The sequence below is a fragment of the Mustela nivalis genome, assembly GCF_964662115.1.
Source record: "Mustela nivalis genome assembly, chromosome: 2".
Taxonomy (NCBI): Eukaryota; Metazoa; Chordata; class Mammalia; order Carnivora; family Mustelidae; genus Mustela; species Mustela nivalis.
In genome coordinates this window covers 1,690,049-1,706,729 of record NC_139021.1, presented here as the reverse complement: position 1 = coordinate 1,706,729, position 16,681 = coordinate 1,690,049, and the positions used below count along the sequence as shown (strand labels likewise).

At 66.9% G+C, this 16,681-nt stretch overlaps 1 protein-coding gene across 2 annotated transcripts in view; it reads left to right on the top strand.

The window, feature by feature from the left end:
* ADGRB1 (adhesion G protein-coupled receptor B1) overlaps window positions 1-10,845 on the top strand; it is a 75,421-nt gene extending 64,576 nt beyond the window's left edge. For both annotated transcript variants that reach the window (XM_082720424.1, XM_082720423.1), the window contains exons 25-31: window positions 768-939; window positions 3,522-3,617; window positions 5,179-5,218; window positions 7,409-8,091; window positions 9,150-9,185; window positions 9,310-9,414; window positions 10,038-10,845. In XM_082720424.1, coding sequence (XP_082576550.1) covers window positions 768-939; window positions 3,522-3,617; window positions 5,179-5,218; window positions 7,409-8,091; window positions 9,150-9,185; window positions 9,310-9,414; window positions 10,038-10,238 — 1,333 coding nt within the window. In that variant the 3' untranslated portion in view covers window positions 10,239-10,845. The remainder of the gene's footprint in view (window positions 1-767; window positions 940-3,521; window positions 3,618-5,178; window positions 5,219-7,408; window positions 8,092-9,149; window positions 9,186-9,309; window positions 9,415-10,037) is intronic.
* Window positions 10,846-16,681: the final 5,836 nt, after the last annotated feature.

Sequence of the window (16,681 nt, the reverse complement as noted above, 5' to 3'; positions counted from 1 at the left end):
CATTTCCCGGACACCTGCCACACGCCAGCCGTCCCGCCGGAGCCATCTGCCCTCAGCACGCGCCTCGAGGACTCGGCACAGTGACAGCGCCGTCCGGCGGAGGCAGGCTCAGAGCCGCCACGGTGTAGCCCACAGTGGCGAAGGGAGGCACCCGGCGGCAGAGGGCAGTGCCTGCCTCGGGCACTCCTGGAGGCCCGTCTCCCCTGGGGACCAGCAGAGCGGGGCCTGCCAAGAGCTGAAGCGCCCGTGGGTCTCTGTTTGTGTCTCTGTCTCCCCTCTCCGTCTGGCCATGTCTGTCTGTCTGTCCCCTCTGTGCTCCTGGAGCAGCTCTCTGGTCCTCTGTGTTTCTCTCCCCATCTCTGTTCAGAGCTCAGAGGCCTGGCCGAACACCCCCTCCACAGCCGTCTTAGAGCCGGGCCCTGATCCCCTGGCGGCGGGGGTGGCGCAGAGAGCCCGGGAGGCTGGACGCGGGAGGGGCCGCGGCCCCCCAGCTCCCGCCTCCAGTGGGCATCCCTCCTGTGTCCTCCTGGACAGTTAGGAACCTGGGTGTCCCCGAGAGGTTCCCTCCCTCCCCGCTGCCCAGCCTCCAGGGACCACGCTCAGAGGCTCCAGCTGCTGGGCTGGTTGGGGCAGGACTCTGCTCCCCAGGAGGGACCACCAGGACCGCAGGGGAGAGGGGGGAGAGCAGGAGAAGTCCAGCAGGGGTGGGGGGTGGAGAGGGCGGCCAGGGCCAGCCCTGACGCAGCCGCCCGCTGCGCTGTCCCCAGGGCCTCGCTGTGGAGCTCCTGCGTGGTGCTGCCGCTGCTGGCGCTGACCTGGATGTCGGCTGTGCTCGCTGTCACCGACCGCCGCTCCGCCCTCTTCCAGATCCTGTTCGCCGTCTTCGACTCGCTGGAGGGCTTCGTCATAGTGATGGTCCACTGCATCTTGCGCAGAGAGGTGGGCACCCCCGGGGCTGCTGCGGGCCACGCCTGATGGCGGGCCCCGAGGCTGCGCCGGCACACGGTCCTAGTGGCTCCTAGTGTCCATCCTTCTTCCTGAAGACGCCCCCTGCGCCCCTGGAGGGCTTGGGCGGTGAGGGGGGCTCTGTCCTCCTAAGTCTTTGGGACCCAGAGCCCCGGAGACATGTGCAGCTTTCAGCAGAGCTGAGCCCCCCGTCCTGAATGGGAGCAAGGGAGGGCCTCAGCCGCCTGTCCCCACGGCTGGCTGCCGGTGACAGCAGCTAAGGTCCGGGACCTGCTCCCCCCTTAGGAGGGTTGAAATGTGGAGAAACATGCTCTTGGCATGGACGGGAGGGGCCGTGGTGAGGCTGAAGGTGCCGGAGTGGGTGGGGGCGGAACCGCCGAATTCTCTCCCTCTCCCTTTGGAACCTCCTGGAAAGATAGCAGAGTGATTGGAGAGCACTTAGATTCGAAAAGATGAGAACAGGACAAGGGTTTTGCAGTGAACCCTGGGTTTTGGGGGAAAGAGAGACAAGGGGCCATGAGCCCAGTCCACGTGAGGAAGCCGGGTGCACAGCTGGCAGTGCGGGAGGCCAGGCAGCCGCTGCATCACAGCCCAAAGCCAGAGCACTTCTAGAAGGGGCTCCCGGGCCCCCGGGCCGTCCAGGGAAGGATGCCGCGGACGACTGGCGGTGCACTTCGGGGCAGCTCAGCCCCGTCCTGAGCTGGCAGCCCCGCCCCCACCTGGCATCCCCCCCGTGTAGCCCCACTGTCCCAGGTGGGGCCCTGGTCCCGGGAGCACCCTGTCCCCTGAGGCCGCCAGGCGGGGGGAAGGTGACGGGAGGACAAGAAGCCCGCGTTTTTGGTGTTGGGACGGCCCCACTGACAAGCTCCTGCATGCAAATGCCGGGGTGGCCGTGAGCATCTCCTCTGAGATCCGGAGAGCCTGTGCCCAGAAAGTCAGATCCTTGTAGCCACGGGCCCCCGACATGGCCCGAACCGGCATCCGCAGAGAGGGAGAGGCTGCCAGCCCCGGCCCCACGCGTGCCTGGCTCCGGCCATGTTGACTCATGGTCGCGCTTCTCACTGTGGCTTCGGTGGGGTGGGGCCAGACGCCACCGACTCCCCAGGTGCAAAGGCGCTGCTTGTGGCCCTCAACTGCCCTTGGCTGCCCAGCTTCTGAGACAAAAATGGCAGGTTACCAAGGAGGAACATCCGAGAATAGGAGGGAGCTTGTAGGAACTTAAAACCCGGGAACAGAAGCAGGACGGTCCGGCGCGGGGGTCCATGCGGGGGAGAGTCAGGTGCCCCAGAGACACCTGATTTGCCAGGAGGGCGGGACTTCCCCATCAGCCTCTCTCATCTCCCGGGTCTCACACGTGGGGTCTGGGCTAGGGACCCTGTGGGCAGAGAAAAGTCGGGAGAGGGCCTCCATCCTCCGGCCTCTGTAGGCGGGACTCCAGGGGGCCGCGCTGAGGAAGACAGGCTGGGAGGGGGCAGGTACGGGCGATGCCGGGCAGCTTCAGCCAGCGCAGTGGGCGCGGAACATTTGGGAGGTGGATGAGTAAGGTGGTCATCTGAGTCTTCTGGGGGGAACAGAGGGGGTGAGGCTGGCCAGGTGGCCTTCCTGGAGGAGGAGGCCATGAGGCACTTGGGGAGACCATCTGTTTTTCGTGCCAGTGGAGAGAGTGCTTTCCCTTTGCTGTCTCCTGGATGGTGGCCTGCCTCCACTGGGCACACGGGAGGTGCTTGAGATGTTTGCTAGGTGGTCAGTGAGTGCACGCACGGGAGGAAGGCACACCTGCCAGGAGGCCAGAGGCTTGGCGGGTGCCTGCGGCCCCGGAGCCAGCGAGACCCCAGCACCGCCTCTCATCAGCTGTGTGGCCAGGTCCCCAGGTCTACGCTGGGTCTAGGTCTGGGAGCCCGGGACCCCCAGCGTACCCTCCTCCCAGAGCTCCCCCGCTGACTCCGGATGCCTCCTCCAGGACCCCCTCCATGCTTTCGCCGCCCCTGTGCCTCCCCTTGTTCCCTTTGCACATCATGGCCATGAAGGGGCGGCTTCTTGAGGGCGGGCACTGCTCGCTGCTCCGCCCACACCCAGAGCGCTCCGCAGAGAAGGGGCCGGCCTTCACTCCTTGCTCACGCTGACCAGCCCTGCCTGTCCTCTGTGGACAAGCTCTGTGCTGGCTGCTTGGGTGGCCCCTTTCTGAAGAGCCCGTGGCCGTAACACGTGAGACCTCCCTTGATGGAGCGTGCCCCACAGACGTGCTGTGCCCCCCAAGGGCCCTTGTGGACGCTCGGGTGTCTCCAGGGGGTGAGGCGGAGCCCCGGACTTGCCTGGACGGCGTGGACCCCAGTGCCCTCTGCAGCCTGACGGCAGGCTGGGAGGGCCGTGGCACGTTTACGGGGGGTCGAGGTGCCCGTGAAGGGCACAGAGAGACTCTGCAAGAGGGAAGGGAGGCAGGGCCCCGCACGCAGGCTCCCCTCGCGGAGACACCGCCCTGCTGCTCGCCCCGGCCTTACCACCGACTCACGAGGCCACAGTCGGGGACTGCCGTGGACCACTCTGCTCTCCCCCAGGTCCAGGACGCCGTAAAGTGCCGCGTGGTGGACCGGCAGGAGGAGGGCAACGGGGACTCAGGGGGCTCCTTCCAGAACGGCCACGCCCAGCTCATGGTAGGGCTCCGAGCGCGCGCGCCCCAGCGCTGCCTCCCTGCGCTGCTCTGGGCTCCGGCGGCCCCTGGGAAGAGCTCCGAGCCCAGTGTGAGGCTGGGGACACTGAGGCTCGCCAAGGTGACATCCCCGGCCCGGGGTCTGGGGCGGGCAGGACCCAGACGGTCAGGAGCGGGGGCTGGCGTCGGCCCACACTCACCCCCGCTACCGCAGCGTGCTTGCCCGGATGCCAGCTTCCTGGGGCCATCGCCTCCTCCCACGCCCCCTCATCGCCCTCCAGCCTGGCCAGGATGGGGCTGGGCTCCCTCCGTCTCCATCCAGGGGACCAGCCTGGGCTGTGCACGCACCCTGCCCCCACCATGGCCTTGTTCCCAGCCAGGTCCCTCCAGCATTGCACCTGCCGTTCAGCCTGAGGCACAGCGCGGCCCTCCCACCCCGCTGCCCGCCTCGCGGGTGTCCACTAAGATACCACCTCCAGGAAGTCCTCCCTGACTTTCCCCCCGGCTCCTGCCGGCAGGCCTCCCATTCAGGTCCTGGTGGTGCCCGGGCTGGATTCTCCGCGCTGTCACTGGGGGCCTGGCAGGAGCTGCTCACTCAGGCCTTGGGGTGCCCAGCCTCCTCACGGGGGCCGTGAGCGTCCCAGGCAGGGCCTCAGCAGAGGCCAGCCGGTGGACCTGCGGAGGCTCCTTGGATCCTCAGGGGTGAGGGCAGGGGTCCCAGACTCCCGGGCCCTGCTCCCGGCCTGACCTCTGACCTCAGACTTTGAAGTCTTCCCAGAAGCCCACCTCTGCGTTTGCGCAGAGGGAACCTCCAGGTCTGAGACAAGGACCCAGCCCCGCAGCCCCTCCACCCCCCCCCACCCCCCCACCCCCCGCCCCTGAGAAGGCCACGCCCTGGCCTGTGGTGCCGAGGCCTGGGTGCCCCGCCCACCAGGCGCTCTGAGGCCGGGGACTGGTTGCCCACTCCCACTGGCGGGGCTCCTAGGCTGGGATGGGGCACACGCTCTAGCAGGGCCTCCGGCTCAAGGGACGGCCGGTGTCACCCGGGCACCGACGGCCGTGTCCGAAGCCCGTTCTGCCTCTCTGGCCGGCCAGCCTCCATTTCCTCGTCCCCAGGGCCTGTGCTGAGGACCGCAGGTGACACGGGGCAGGCCCCCCAGCTGCACACCAGCAGGCGGCGGGCTGGGCCGCAGGGGCCCCAGCGTGAGACACTTTGCGCCCCCCACCCCATCGGGGGATGTGAGGGACAGAGTGGGCTGCAGTCCCAGGGAGCCAGGGCCTGGGGGAGACTGAGGCAGAGGCTGAGACTGAGGCAGAGAGTGTGAGGGCGCTGCCATGGGACTGGCCCCCCACGGCCCAGCTAAGCCGCCGACGCCCGGGAGGGAGCTCCTGCGCATGCGTGTACACACACACACACACACACACACACACACACACACACACTCACACACTCTCACATGCCTCCGAGGTATAGCTCAGCTCCACCGTTTCCCGCCAGCCCGGTGCGGGCAGCAGCCGGGCTGCTGGCTCACGGGCCCTCACCCCACCCCGCCTCTGTCTTGCAGACTGACTTCGAGAAGGACGTGGATCTGGCCTGTAGATCAGGTGAGCGCCGGCCAGGTGAGAGCGACAGGTGGCCCTCGCCTGGGTCCACGTGCTTCTAATTTTCTCTGTGCGTCTGTCTGTTCACGTGTCTGTCCTCATCCCACCGCGGCCTGCCCCAGCCCATGCAGGGAGGCGGGATCCGCTTCGCCCAGCCGGCGGGGACGCTGCCCAGAAGGCCGGGTCTGCACAGCGCCCGCCTCAGCCCGGGCCGCACCCGCCCCTTCCTGCCTCCCCACCCGCTGCCCTGTGGCCGCAGGCCCCATCTGTGGAAACCGGTCCTGGAGCTCTGGCTCAGCAGGGGTGAGGCCCGCGCTATGCAGGGCAGAGCTCTTAGCCCCGGGGGCAGGCCGTGGACTCCCTGCGCGGGGCCTGGCCCTGTCCTCTCCCTGCCGTGCCCCTTGCCTCGGCGGCCGCACACACACTCCTCTTCTTGGCTTTCCACCATCTTGGGAGGGGCCGTGGGGCTGGGCAAGCTGTGTGAGGGGAGCTGCCCGCCTCCGCCCTGTCACCCACCTCGCCGCCCACGCCTGCCTGCCTTCCCTCAGGGCCCATACTCCGTGTGGTCCTCATGTCTCCGCCCCCACTAGCCCCACGGAGGAGGCTTGGGCAGGCTTTCAGAATGGGGGGGGCGGCAGCAGGAGTGGGGGGAGAGCACAGGGCAGGACCCACCACTGGACCCTGGGCTAGCGCTGAGTTTTCTGGAAGCAAATGGAAAAAGGGACTCGATTGCCCAATGAGAGGGAGCCCCTCAGGGGTCCTTGTCCTGGGAGCCAGGAGGTTGGGGCAGGGACGGGCATCTGAGGCAGGGACAGGCAGTATCTTCCAGAACTGTGGAGACCCAGCCGGCCACAACTGCCTTGCATCCGTCAGAGAGAGTCTAAAGACAGCCATGGAGGCAGGGGCTGGGGCGGCCCTAGGCTGGGAGTGTCAGCTACTGCCAGGTGGACCCAGGAGGGCTTCCTGGAAGAGGTGGCCTTTGGTTGGGTTGAGTGAGGAACTGGACAGAATGGTCTTCCATCTCCTGTCTTGGTCTTATGTGGTCTAGGCAGCCGTCCTGAGAGGTGACCCCGAGACTCAAGGGCCTTCAGAGGCTGGGGTCCAGCCCTGTTCAGGTGGTCCTGACCTCTCCGAGCCTCTGATTTCTTCCTCATCAGTCAGCTGGCCCGGGGCCTGTGGCCTCTCAAGCAGCTAGTGGCTGGGGGTGGGGGGCACACCGGGGGGGCTGGGGATCTCGAGGAGTCTGGAGGTAGGGCTGAGAGCGCCGTCAGCCTGCACCTGGGTCTGAGCGGAGAGGCGCGTCCCGGGTCCATGGGGCTTCGTGTGCGCTCAGGAGGACAAGAGACCCCAGTAGGAGGGACGCTGCAGGGGCGTAGGCTTGGCGGGGAAGATGGCAGGTCCCCCGCCGGCCGCCCAGAGGATGTCGGCATCTGGAGGCTGGACACAAGCCAGGGCTGGGGGCTGGCGGAGCAGAGGGAGAGGACCCGGGGTGGCGAGGGACCGGCCACCGCTGGGAGGCTGTGTGCCCAGGGGGCGGCAGGCGACAGACAGTACCGCTGGTGTGTGGGCGCTGGGCAGGGGTGTGGTCAGCAAAGAGAGGGCCCTGCGGTCACAACAGGCTTTCAGGGACGGGCCCTGAGCGGGGCACGGGTGCAGAGCTGGGCCCAGCAGCTCTGTGCTCTCTGCCGGCCCAGGAGGCTAAATTGATTGGTAGGGGCAAGGTGGGTGGTGGGCCCATGGGAGCCCCGCTCGGAGGTCATGCGGCCCCCTCCCCTGCAGCGGAGCAGAAGTGGGGCAGCTAGGCGTCTGCAGCACGGCACCCCAGGAGCACCTCCCCCTCCATGAGGAGCTGTGTCCCTGCACTTCCAAGACACATGGGCTGGCTGCGGGGCTCTCAGGGGCTCCCGGCTGCCAGGAGAGCAGTGTGTGGGTGGCCGTCACTTGTTCTCCTGTCTGTGGGGGCAGGCAGAAGCACCCCATCTTCCAGCCTCATTAGAAACAGCAGAGGAAGTCGGGCTGCCGTGGCACCAGACAGCACAGGGCAGGCCCCCACTGACCAGGGCCGGGGTGGCCTGTGGGGCGCGAGCGCCAGGAACTGCAGCTCCAGAGCCGTCAGAGGGCATGTGCCCGATTGGGGCCTGGCCGGGGCACCCTTGAGGCCACCCTGACCCCCACCCCCACCTCTCCCCACAGTGCTGAACAAGGACATCGCAGCCTGCCGGACGGCCACGATCACCGGCACGCTCAAGCGGCCGTCGCTGCCCGAGGAGGAGAAGCTGAAGGTAGCCCACGCCAAGGTGCCCCCCACCAACTTCAACAGCCTGCCCGCCAACGTGTCCAAGCTGCACCTGCACGGCTCGCCCCGCTGCCCGGGCGGCCCCCTGCCAGACTTCCCCAACCACTCCCTGACCCTCAAGAAGGACAGGGCGCCCAAGTCCTCCTTTGCCGGCGATGGGGACATCTTCAAGAAGCTGGACTCGGAGCTGAGCCGGGCCCAGGAGAAGGCCCTGGACACCAGCTACGTCATCCTGCCTACGGCCACAGCCACGCTGCGGCCCAAGCCCCCAGAGGAAGCCAAGCACAGCATCCACCTGGACCAGATGCCCCAGACCCGCCTCATCCACCTCAACATGACCCCCGACGCCGGCCTCCCGGCCCGCAGCCCACCCACCCGCCAGCCTCCGGGCGCCGGGCCCCCGGAGGCCCCCCCTGCCCAGCCCCCGCCGCCGCCGCCCCCCCCGCCCCCACCCCCCACCCTGGAGCCCACGCCCCCCAGCCTGGGGGAGCCTGGGGAGCCCGCGGCCCACCCGGGGCCTAGCTCGGGGGCCGGGACCAGGAATGAGAACGTCTCCACCTTGTCCGTGAGCTCCCTTGAGGTGAGGGCGGCCCGGGGACCCGGGGGGAGGGGCGGGGGAGCGGGGCCTGCTGTGGGCACCGCTGGTTTGGGTGCACGGCCCAGCCGGTGGGGCCCACGGCCAGTGCTAGGAAGTCGGGGCCTGGGGATGCTGAGGACCAGCGGCCCGGCTCCCTGCTGCTGGCAGGTGTCCCTTGACGAGAAGGGGGACAAGCCGGCTGCTGACGGGGCGTCCCCAGGACTCCCTCCGCCCGCCCACCGTCCTCTTTCTGTCCTGTAGCCACGCTGCCCTCGTCCTGCTGGGCCCGTGGCACGGGGTGCCCGGCCTCTGCCGGAACAGGGGTCTCCCTCACTGCAGAGGCCACCGAGCTGGGCGGGAGTCAGCTCAAGTGTAGCCCATCCCGCGCCTGCGGTCAGAGCAGCGAGTCCCTCCACAGAACGACCTGAAGCCTAGACTTGACCCTAAGCCCACCCCAGCCTGTGCAACATGGGGTCAGAGCCTGGAGCGGGGAGCACCGCCCAGCGCCCTCAGGGAGCCCCACCTCCCTAGGCCATGCTCCCTCCTCCTGGTTCACGGCCTCGGGGGGCCTCTCAGCTGGGCCGCTGGCCTGCGTCCCATGCTCCTTGTCCCTGGGCGCACGTCGTGGGCTGGCTGAGCCAGAGACCCTCGCCCAGCACCGGCCCTAGCCTGGAGGACAGTCCAGCTCCTCTGAGCTGGGACAGAAAGTGGTGACGAGGTTCTGTAGACTGACCCTCACTCAGGCCCTGGAATACCAGAGCCCTAGGTTGTCATAGAGCCGAGAGCCTCCTTGTGATGGTCACTGACCTCTGGGGCCCCGCCTCCTGTCCAGCATCTTCTTGGCCGCCCGCGCTGTCTGAGGCAGCAGGGGGCCCGCAAAGGGCCCAGCTTCAGGGCTGACAGAGGCGTGACCCCAGGGCTCGGGCAAGACCCCAAGAGGAGGCCTGGGGCGAGGGGGTCCCTGGTCTCCCCCATCTTCAGGCAAGGAGAGGCCGGGACCTGTGGCCTGGGAGGTTTTAGGGAACTGCTTGCAAACGTGCACGAACCCCTTCTCCCCACAGCGGAGGAAATCACGGTATGCGGAACTGGATTTCGAGGTGGGTCCTGGCATCCCCTCCCCCACACGGCCAGGCCAGGCGCTCTGAACCCTTCCAGCAGGCAGGAAGGGGCGGGGCAGCACCCCTCTTCCGGGCTCAGGCTTCGCCCCCTCCCACCCTGCAGAAAATCATGCACACGCGGAAACGGCACCAGGACCTGTTCCAGGACCTGAACCGAAAGCTGCAGCACGCCGAGAAGGACAAGGAGGCCCTGGGTCCGGACAGCAAGGTCTGCGGGGGGAAAGGGCAGGGCCCTGGGGCGCTGGGGGGGCAGCACAGGATGGGGGCGTGCTGTGGGAGAGCCTTTACGTAAGGCTGTCTCCTGCCTTTCTTCTTCCCATCCTCCTCATTCATTCATTCTTTCCTGCGACCTTTCCCAGATGCTGGCCTGACCCAGCCCATGCTAGACTCTGGAGGGCAGGACAAGCCCATGGGCCTTCCTGGGCAGGGGGGAGGGCACACTGGCTTCTGGGGATGCCTGTCTGGAGGGGTAGGTGGTGTACTAGCTCCTGGGGGCCCGTCTGGAGGGAGAGGGGTAGGCAATGCACTGGCTTCTGGGGCCCCCCACCCCGTCTGGAGGGGAGGCAGTGCACTGGCTTCTGGGGGACTGTCTGGAGGGGGAGGGGAAGGCCGTGCACTGGGGAATAGTCTGGCATCTCCTTAGGAAAGCCACGGCCAAGGGAGCGGTTTCAGGCAGGTGCCTTCCACAGCAGGCTGTCGCCCCCTACCCCGGACCCCATAGCGGGGGGCTCCCTGCTCTGTCTCCTTCCCCGGTTCCGACTCCGCCTTCTCTCCCCCTGCTCCCTCCGTTCTCCTCTTGCTCCGCCCCCCCCCCCCCCGCCCATCGGCCAGCCGCCGGAGAAGCAGCAGACGCCCAACAAGCGGCCCTGGGAGAGCCTTCGGAAAGCCCACGGGACGCCCGCGTGGGTCAAGAAGGAGCTGGAGCCGCTGCCGCCGTCCCCGCTGGAGCTGCGGAGCGTGGAGTGGGAGAAGTCGGGCGCCACGATCCCGCTGGTGGGCCAGGACATCATCGACCTCCAGACTGAGGTCTGAGCAGGTGGGCGGCGGCCTCGCACCGGGCCACGAGGAGGGATGCTGCTCTGCCCGCTCCTGCCACGGGACGGGCTCAGACGTGCTCTCGGGCTGCGGGCCAGACCCGCGTCCTGGCCTCAGGGCGCTCGGACGGCGGCCAGGTGGAGGCCCGCAGTGCTGGGACCAGAGCCAGACGGGACAGGAGGCGCCGGCGGCCCGGGGGGCGGGCACAGGGCTCCGGAGGCCGGAAGATGCCTCAGACTCTGCCCTTCTCCAGCCCAGCCCCGGCAGGCGGGCGGGCGGGCCGCAGCGGACGGTGGCCGGCCCCAGCGCGGCCAGCATCCCCAGGAGGCCCGCCTTGCTGCCGCAGCAGAGGACCAGCCCGCTTGGCCCAGCTGGCCTGGCACCATTTTTTAGACACCCCTATCCCTCGAGAAGCAGCCAGCCCCCCCCCCAACCTTTCCAGGGCCCGGGGCCCCTCCCCAGACCCAGGTGGAGAGCACAGTCCTCTCTCTTACCTGCGCCGACCCCAGGGGCAGGACTAGAAGCCCACTCCGGGAAGAGCAGGGGTGGGGAATCTATTTTTTCTCTCCTTTTCTTTTCTTCAATAAAAAGAATTAAAAACCCACGTCCCGTCTGTGTGGCCTCTCTCTGCAGCCCACGCCACAGCCCCATGGACTTTCCACCCCTGCCCCCTGCCTGGCTGTCAGGAGCCCGTGATGTGTGGACCTTGACGTCCAGGCCTGAGATCATGCGGCCCCCAAGGGCGCTGTGGGAACGTTGATGGGGACCCCCCAATGCTGGGTCCCCTTGTCTGCACCGCAGACCTTTAGACCCACAGGAGCCGTTGGCGTGGGACTTCCCTGTGCTGGTGCCGTCGCCAGGGGAACAGTCTGTGACTGGAGCAGAGCACGTGGACGGAGGGAGGGAGCCTTGGGCGTCGGGGCCCCCCTCCTTCCAGCCGGCCTTGATCTGCCCCGGATCTCCTCCAGGCCCTGCACCCACTGCCTCACCGCTGGCCCATGCACCTGCCTCTTGGTCCTGGGGCAGGCGTGAGGGACAAACTGGACATGCCCAGAGCCGCGCCCCCTGCCCATCCAGCCCAGCCTTCTGCCACCTCCCAGCTTGGCCAGTGGCCCACAGCTTGGCCAGTTTCTGAGCCTGGACTTGGAGATGCTCCTGTTCCGAGAGCAGAAATGCCTGCCTCGCGCGCGTGCTTCCAGCAGGGGGCGGCCTGAGCCCACACCGGGAGCCCGGCTGGGCGCTGCCAGGCACGGAGGGCCGGTGAGCCAGGCTCCTCCCCTCGGCTGCGCTTCCCACCGCGGGCCGCAGGGGGCCGTTTGCACCCCGAGATGACAGCCCGACCATGTCACCCAAGGTGAACACAAGGCCGGGCTCACAGAAGGATGGCGGAGCCGCCCAGCGTGGGTGCCCACGGCGCTCCGGACCGCCTTGGGTGGTGACCACAGCGACCGAGGAAGGAGAGGGACCGCTGGTGACCAGGCGTGGCTGCTGGGGACCGAGGGACCGCAAGTACCAGGAGAGTGGACAGCCAGGAGGGCATGGCAGGGCACGCAGCCCCGGTCTGGGGCACTTTGAAACACCCCCTTTGGAGAGACTGGGCAGCGAAACCCGCCCCCATGGAGGCTTGTTAAAGTCCGTCCAACCACGGATGCGCCCACACTCCTTCACATGCGGCATCTCCCCCCACACCCCCTGCAGTCCGCGCGCCCCCACCCAGAGAGGCCTCAGACTCCAACCCCACCAGCCTTGGGGTGCAGAGGAGGGCAGGGGCCTGCGCCGGCTCCCTCGTCCCCCGCAGATGCCGAAGGAAGCCGGAAGGGCTGGGGACTGGGGTCCAGGTGCAGACTGTCCTGATGAGGGGAACACGGAGCGCAGGGCTCCCCGCTGCTCTTGGGAAGTGACCTGATCTCCCCTGCCCTGATCACAAGCACCACAGAAAACCTAGAAGAAACCAACAAATCAGGTGCACCCGGCCTGGGCTCCCCACCTGTAGTGGGAGTGGCTCAGCGCCTGGACCCTCGGCTGAGGCTCCCCTCCGTCCTGCTCCTCCCGCCCCACCCCCCCAGGGCTGAGTCCTTCCAGGAGAAGCCACACCCTCTGTCCTGCCCAGGCCCCACATTCCCAGCTGTTCAGTGCTCCACGGCCACCCGGCATGGGGACAGCGCCTAGAAATCCCAGTCCTCTCGGCCGCCCAGGGTGCAGGAAGCGGCCTGGACCGTCCAAGCCCGATTCTCCCTGCGCCGGTCTGTCTCCACTGCCTTCTGCCGTGAGCCCCGTGTGGGCACGGCTCCAGGCCAGTGACCACCGTGTGCCCAGAGCTTGTCTCTGGGTGGCCCTCTGTGTCCATCCAGCTGTCTCAGGGCTGGACAGACAGGGTCCTGACACCCTCTCCAGAGGAGGAAATGGAGATTCACGTGTCTGAGTGATGCTCCCCTGCAGCTCCCCGGCCCTAACCTCTGGACGCTCCCGTCGGTGGGGGAGGTCACCCAAGGGCAGCCGTGGGCCTCCCTCTCCTGTTTTCTCCACCACAAGCCACTCCTTTCCCTGAACCTTGTTTTTCTCATCATGTCCACACCTTTGTCCCCAGGCCGTCCTCCTTGGAACCCCGCGACCGCCTCCTGGGCCTCCCTTCCCCTGCAGCCAGCAGGACCACCGTGCCCTGCCGACGGGGCCGGCGATGGCGGCGATCACCGCAGTGGGCGGGAGCGTGGGCAGCTGAAGCTGGTGGGGACACTTGTGACGGGAGCTCGTGGTGCTGTTGGTGGCGGGGAGGGATCCCGGTGCTGGTGGTGGTGGCTCTGGCATGGCGAGGACAGTGTCCCCACAGACGTGAGGGTGGAAAGAGGAAGGCACCGGAGGACAATGACAAGAGCCTGAGTCTCCTGGGGGGCAGGTGCGCTGGCGGCGGCCACCCTCCAGTTACCCAGGCAGGCAGCTCCCGCACCCCTGCATGGAGTGGCCCTTCCTCTGGGTGGCTGGGGACTCTTGGAAAAGCCTTCATGCCCAGTCCCCCCAGGCCTCCTGGGCCCAGCTGCCCAGCCGACAGCAAGCATGGGCCATCAGGAAGTCCCTCTTCCTGTCTAACTGCCGGCCAGCTGCAGTAGGAGAGGCTCCTGTCCCCAGCCATGCAGTGGGGCCACCCCACAGCACCCTCGGGCTCCTCCGGGCCCCGTTCGAGGTAAAGGTCCCGTCTCGGGCTCCCATCACCTCCCCAGCCCTGCGTCTCACACGGGCTTGCCTCCACAGAGAAGCCAATCCTCAGCGAGCCTCACGCTCGTTCCAGGGCTACGTTCCGGAACCTTCCCTGAGCTGGGAGTGCCCTCCCGGCTCTGCTGCACCCACCCCACTCCCTGGGACCTTCTCTTAAACCTGGAGCTCTGTCTGGGGAACGTGGCGCCTGTGCGGCTCCCCTGAGCTGACCAGGCAGCCGCCATCCCACCACAGCTGCCTCCCACTACCCTGGGGGGTTACCGCGCAGCCCTTTCCCAGGGCGCCTACAGGGCTCAGTCAGGAGTGTCTGCCCTTGGCTCAGGCCATGACCTCTGGGTCATGGGACTAGGTGCTGCCCAGTGGGGAGACTGCTTCTCCCTCTGCCCCTCCCCCTGCTTGTGCTCTCCGTCTCTCTCTCAAATAAATCTTTAAAAAAAAAAAAAAAAAATCCTGGGGTCCCTGGCTGCCATTCCCGCCCCCACCCCTGCAGAGGTCATACCTTAGGCCCTGGGAAGAGTGTCACGGCCCTGAAAGGACAGGCTGGCACACTGGTCATGACTGGAGGACCGGCCCTGCATTACTGCTCTGCCACTGCCTGCCGGAGACCAAGGGAATTCAGACCTCCTGCACAGTGGGGGTCCCCGGCTGGGGCCCCTCTCCCCTCACTGGGGTGTCCCATGGCACTGGCCAGGCCATGAGGGCAGGGCCAAAGGTGGGCGGGGGAAGGGGGCAGAAGGCCTAGACCTTGGGCCACCCCCCCCCCCTGGGCCTGAATTTCCCTTCTGGCACTGTGGCAGCAGGACTGGGTGACTGAGAGCCCTTCCGAGGCTAGCTCTGCAGCTTCTTGAGGTGTGGGGGGCAGCGAGTTCCCCAAGAATTCTTTTAGGGCCTAAAAATAACCGGGAGGGGAAGGGTGTCTCTGAAAAGCTCAGGACGTGCCAGTCGCGGCCCCACCCGGAACTGCCTCCAAATAAGGCAGAGCCGGAAGCCCTGAGCCAGTCACTGCTCACGTCAGCTCCCAGCTGCGCGGCTCCAGAACCTTCCCTCCCAGCCCGGCCAGCCCCCAGCCCAGCCCCAGGGGTCGCCCCAAGACGGTGGTCAGGGTCGGGGCTGGCCATGGGGCAGGGGTCCCGGGAGCCCCCTGTGGACCACAGCTCTTTGGTCAAAGAGTAAAGAAGTTACAGCCACAGAATCTGAGACTGACTCGTCTAGAAACTTCCATTTACATGTGTGGTATCAAGGAGATCCAGTTCAGACCCCTTCCCCCAAATCCCAGAAGGCGGAAGTGGGGGGCCCCTGAGGAAACTAGGGTGGGCTCCGCGCGCTACCCCCCGGCACCCCGACGATGGGGGGCAGCTTGGAGCCTGCTCTGACCAGGTGCAGGCGCAGGCGTCCCCAGCTGTCCCAGGAAGGCAGGGGAGGTGTTGCTGGACGCAATATGGCTCTCTGCGCACACCATATGGAGGCAGCCCTGGGAGGGGAGCCGGGAAGAGGCAGGACACAGCACCCCACCCCCTACACCCTCCCCCCTCCACTGCCGGGAGTTTCCTGGGAGGCAGCTGGTGGATGGGGTGGCCCGCAAGTCAGGTTCCGGGATCGTGCCCCTGCCTGTGACCTCAGGGGGCCTGTCCCCTCACCCAGGAAGGGGAGTCGGGAAGGGAGGCAGCTGGCAGACTCCACCCCAGGCCCTCCAATCCTCTAGGATGGATGAGAGTGTGTTTTGGGGGGACCAGGTGGCAGAACAGGAAAGAGAAGGGAGAGAGTGGGGGTGGGGGAGCCCTTCCCGGGAGGGAAGGAGGGGACAGGGCATGGTGACAGTGCGGCACGGTGACAGTGCCTGGAGAGCCGGAGCAGCGGTGGGACTCCCCACCAAGGCTTCCTAGAGAAGTGGGTCAGCCTGAGCCCGGAGGTCAGTGGGGTGGCCGATAGGGACCCAGGCGGGCAGCCCGAACCCAAGCTTGAGGCTGTGGGGGGTTGGAGACTCCAGCAGGGCCGTACCCGGAGAGGGGAGCCCCCACTCAGGGCCCGTCCTGGGGGGATTCCTGGGACCAGGTGGGCTCTGACCCACCCCAGGTCACCAACAAGTCACCAGGAGAGAGGCCTGGCTAGGGTCCCAGAGCTGGGAGGGCTGCGTGGCCAGACCGAGGAGCCCACACCACGTCCCAGCCCCAGCCCTGCCCCCATCTGTCCCCAGCAGGCTCTGCCCACGGCTGCCAGTCACTTCCAGGCGTCACCTTGCTGGAGCCTCCGGTCCCTGCCCTGCCTCCAGCTCGGAGTCTCTCTAGAGTCACCATGCATCCTGCATCAGGTTTTGGTGTAGGGGTCTGGTCCCCTTCAGACTAGGGGCCACCCCAAACCCCAGAATGCACAAGATCTCTGTCCCTCTCACAGCTGAGAGGGTCTCTGGGGACTGAGCCCTACCAGACCATGTTTGGGGAGGGTGTGCAGACCCCCTTCACCTACTCCGGGCCCAAGTCCAGGCATGGAGCCACGGGAGGACAAGGGAGACAGTGGAGTGAGCCAAGCAGGCAGGACAGGGAGAGGGGACAGCGGAGGCTAGCCCTGGGTCCAGGCCTGGCAGTGGAAGCATATGCCAAGGGCAGTGAGCCACTGGGCTTCCAGAGACTGTAGGAGAGGGGCCTCCTGGTGGGGCCTAGGCAGGACCTGAGCAGCACAGGATGACCAGTCAGGGTCTGGCACTGGTGCGGGGCACACGCGCGGTGACCGTGGGCATCGCTAGCAGCCTGCCGGACCCCCCGGGGCAGATGGGTTTTCGCCTCCCTGCCCCCCCACCCCGCTCCCATTCCCCTGAGACACAGAGAGGGTGAGGGACTTGCCCATGGTTGCCAAGGAGCTCAGGCTTCCGCAGTGGCCACAGCCCCCCAACCAGGCCTCGTTGAGCTTCCTTATGTAGACGTGCAGGCTTTCTACTTTCTCACTCTCTTCTAGTGTGTTACCTCTTCTTAGAAATCCATCTATTGGGGTGCCTGGGTGGCTCAGTGGGTTAAAGCCTCTGCCTTCAGCTCGGGTCATGGTCTCAGGGTCTTGGGATCGAGCCCAGCATCCGGCTTTCTGCTCAGCAGGGAGCCTGCTTCCCTTCCTCTCTCTGCCTGCCTCTCTGCCTACTTGTGATCTCTCTCTGTCAAATAAATTTTTAAAAATCTTAAAAAAAAAAAAAGTTTAAAAAAAAGAAAAAAAGAAATCCGTCTATTTCAACCAAGTTTTCCAAA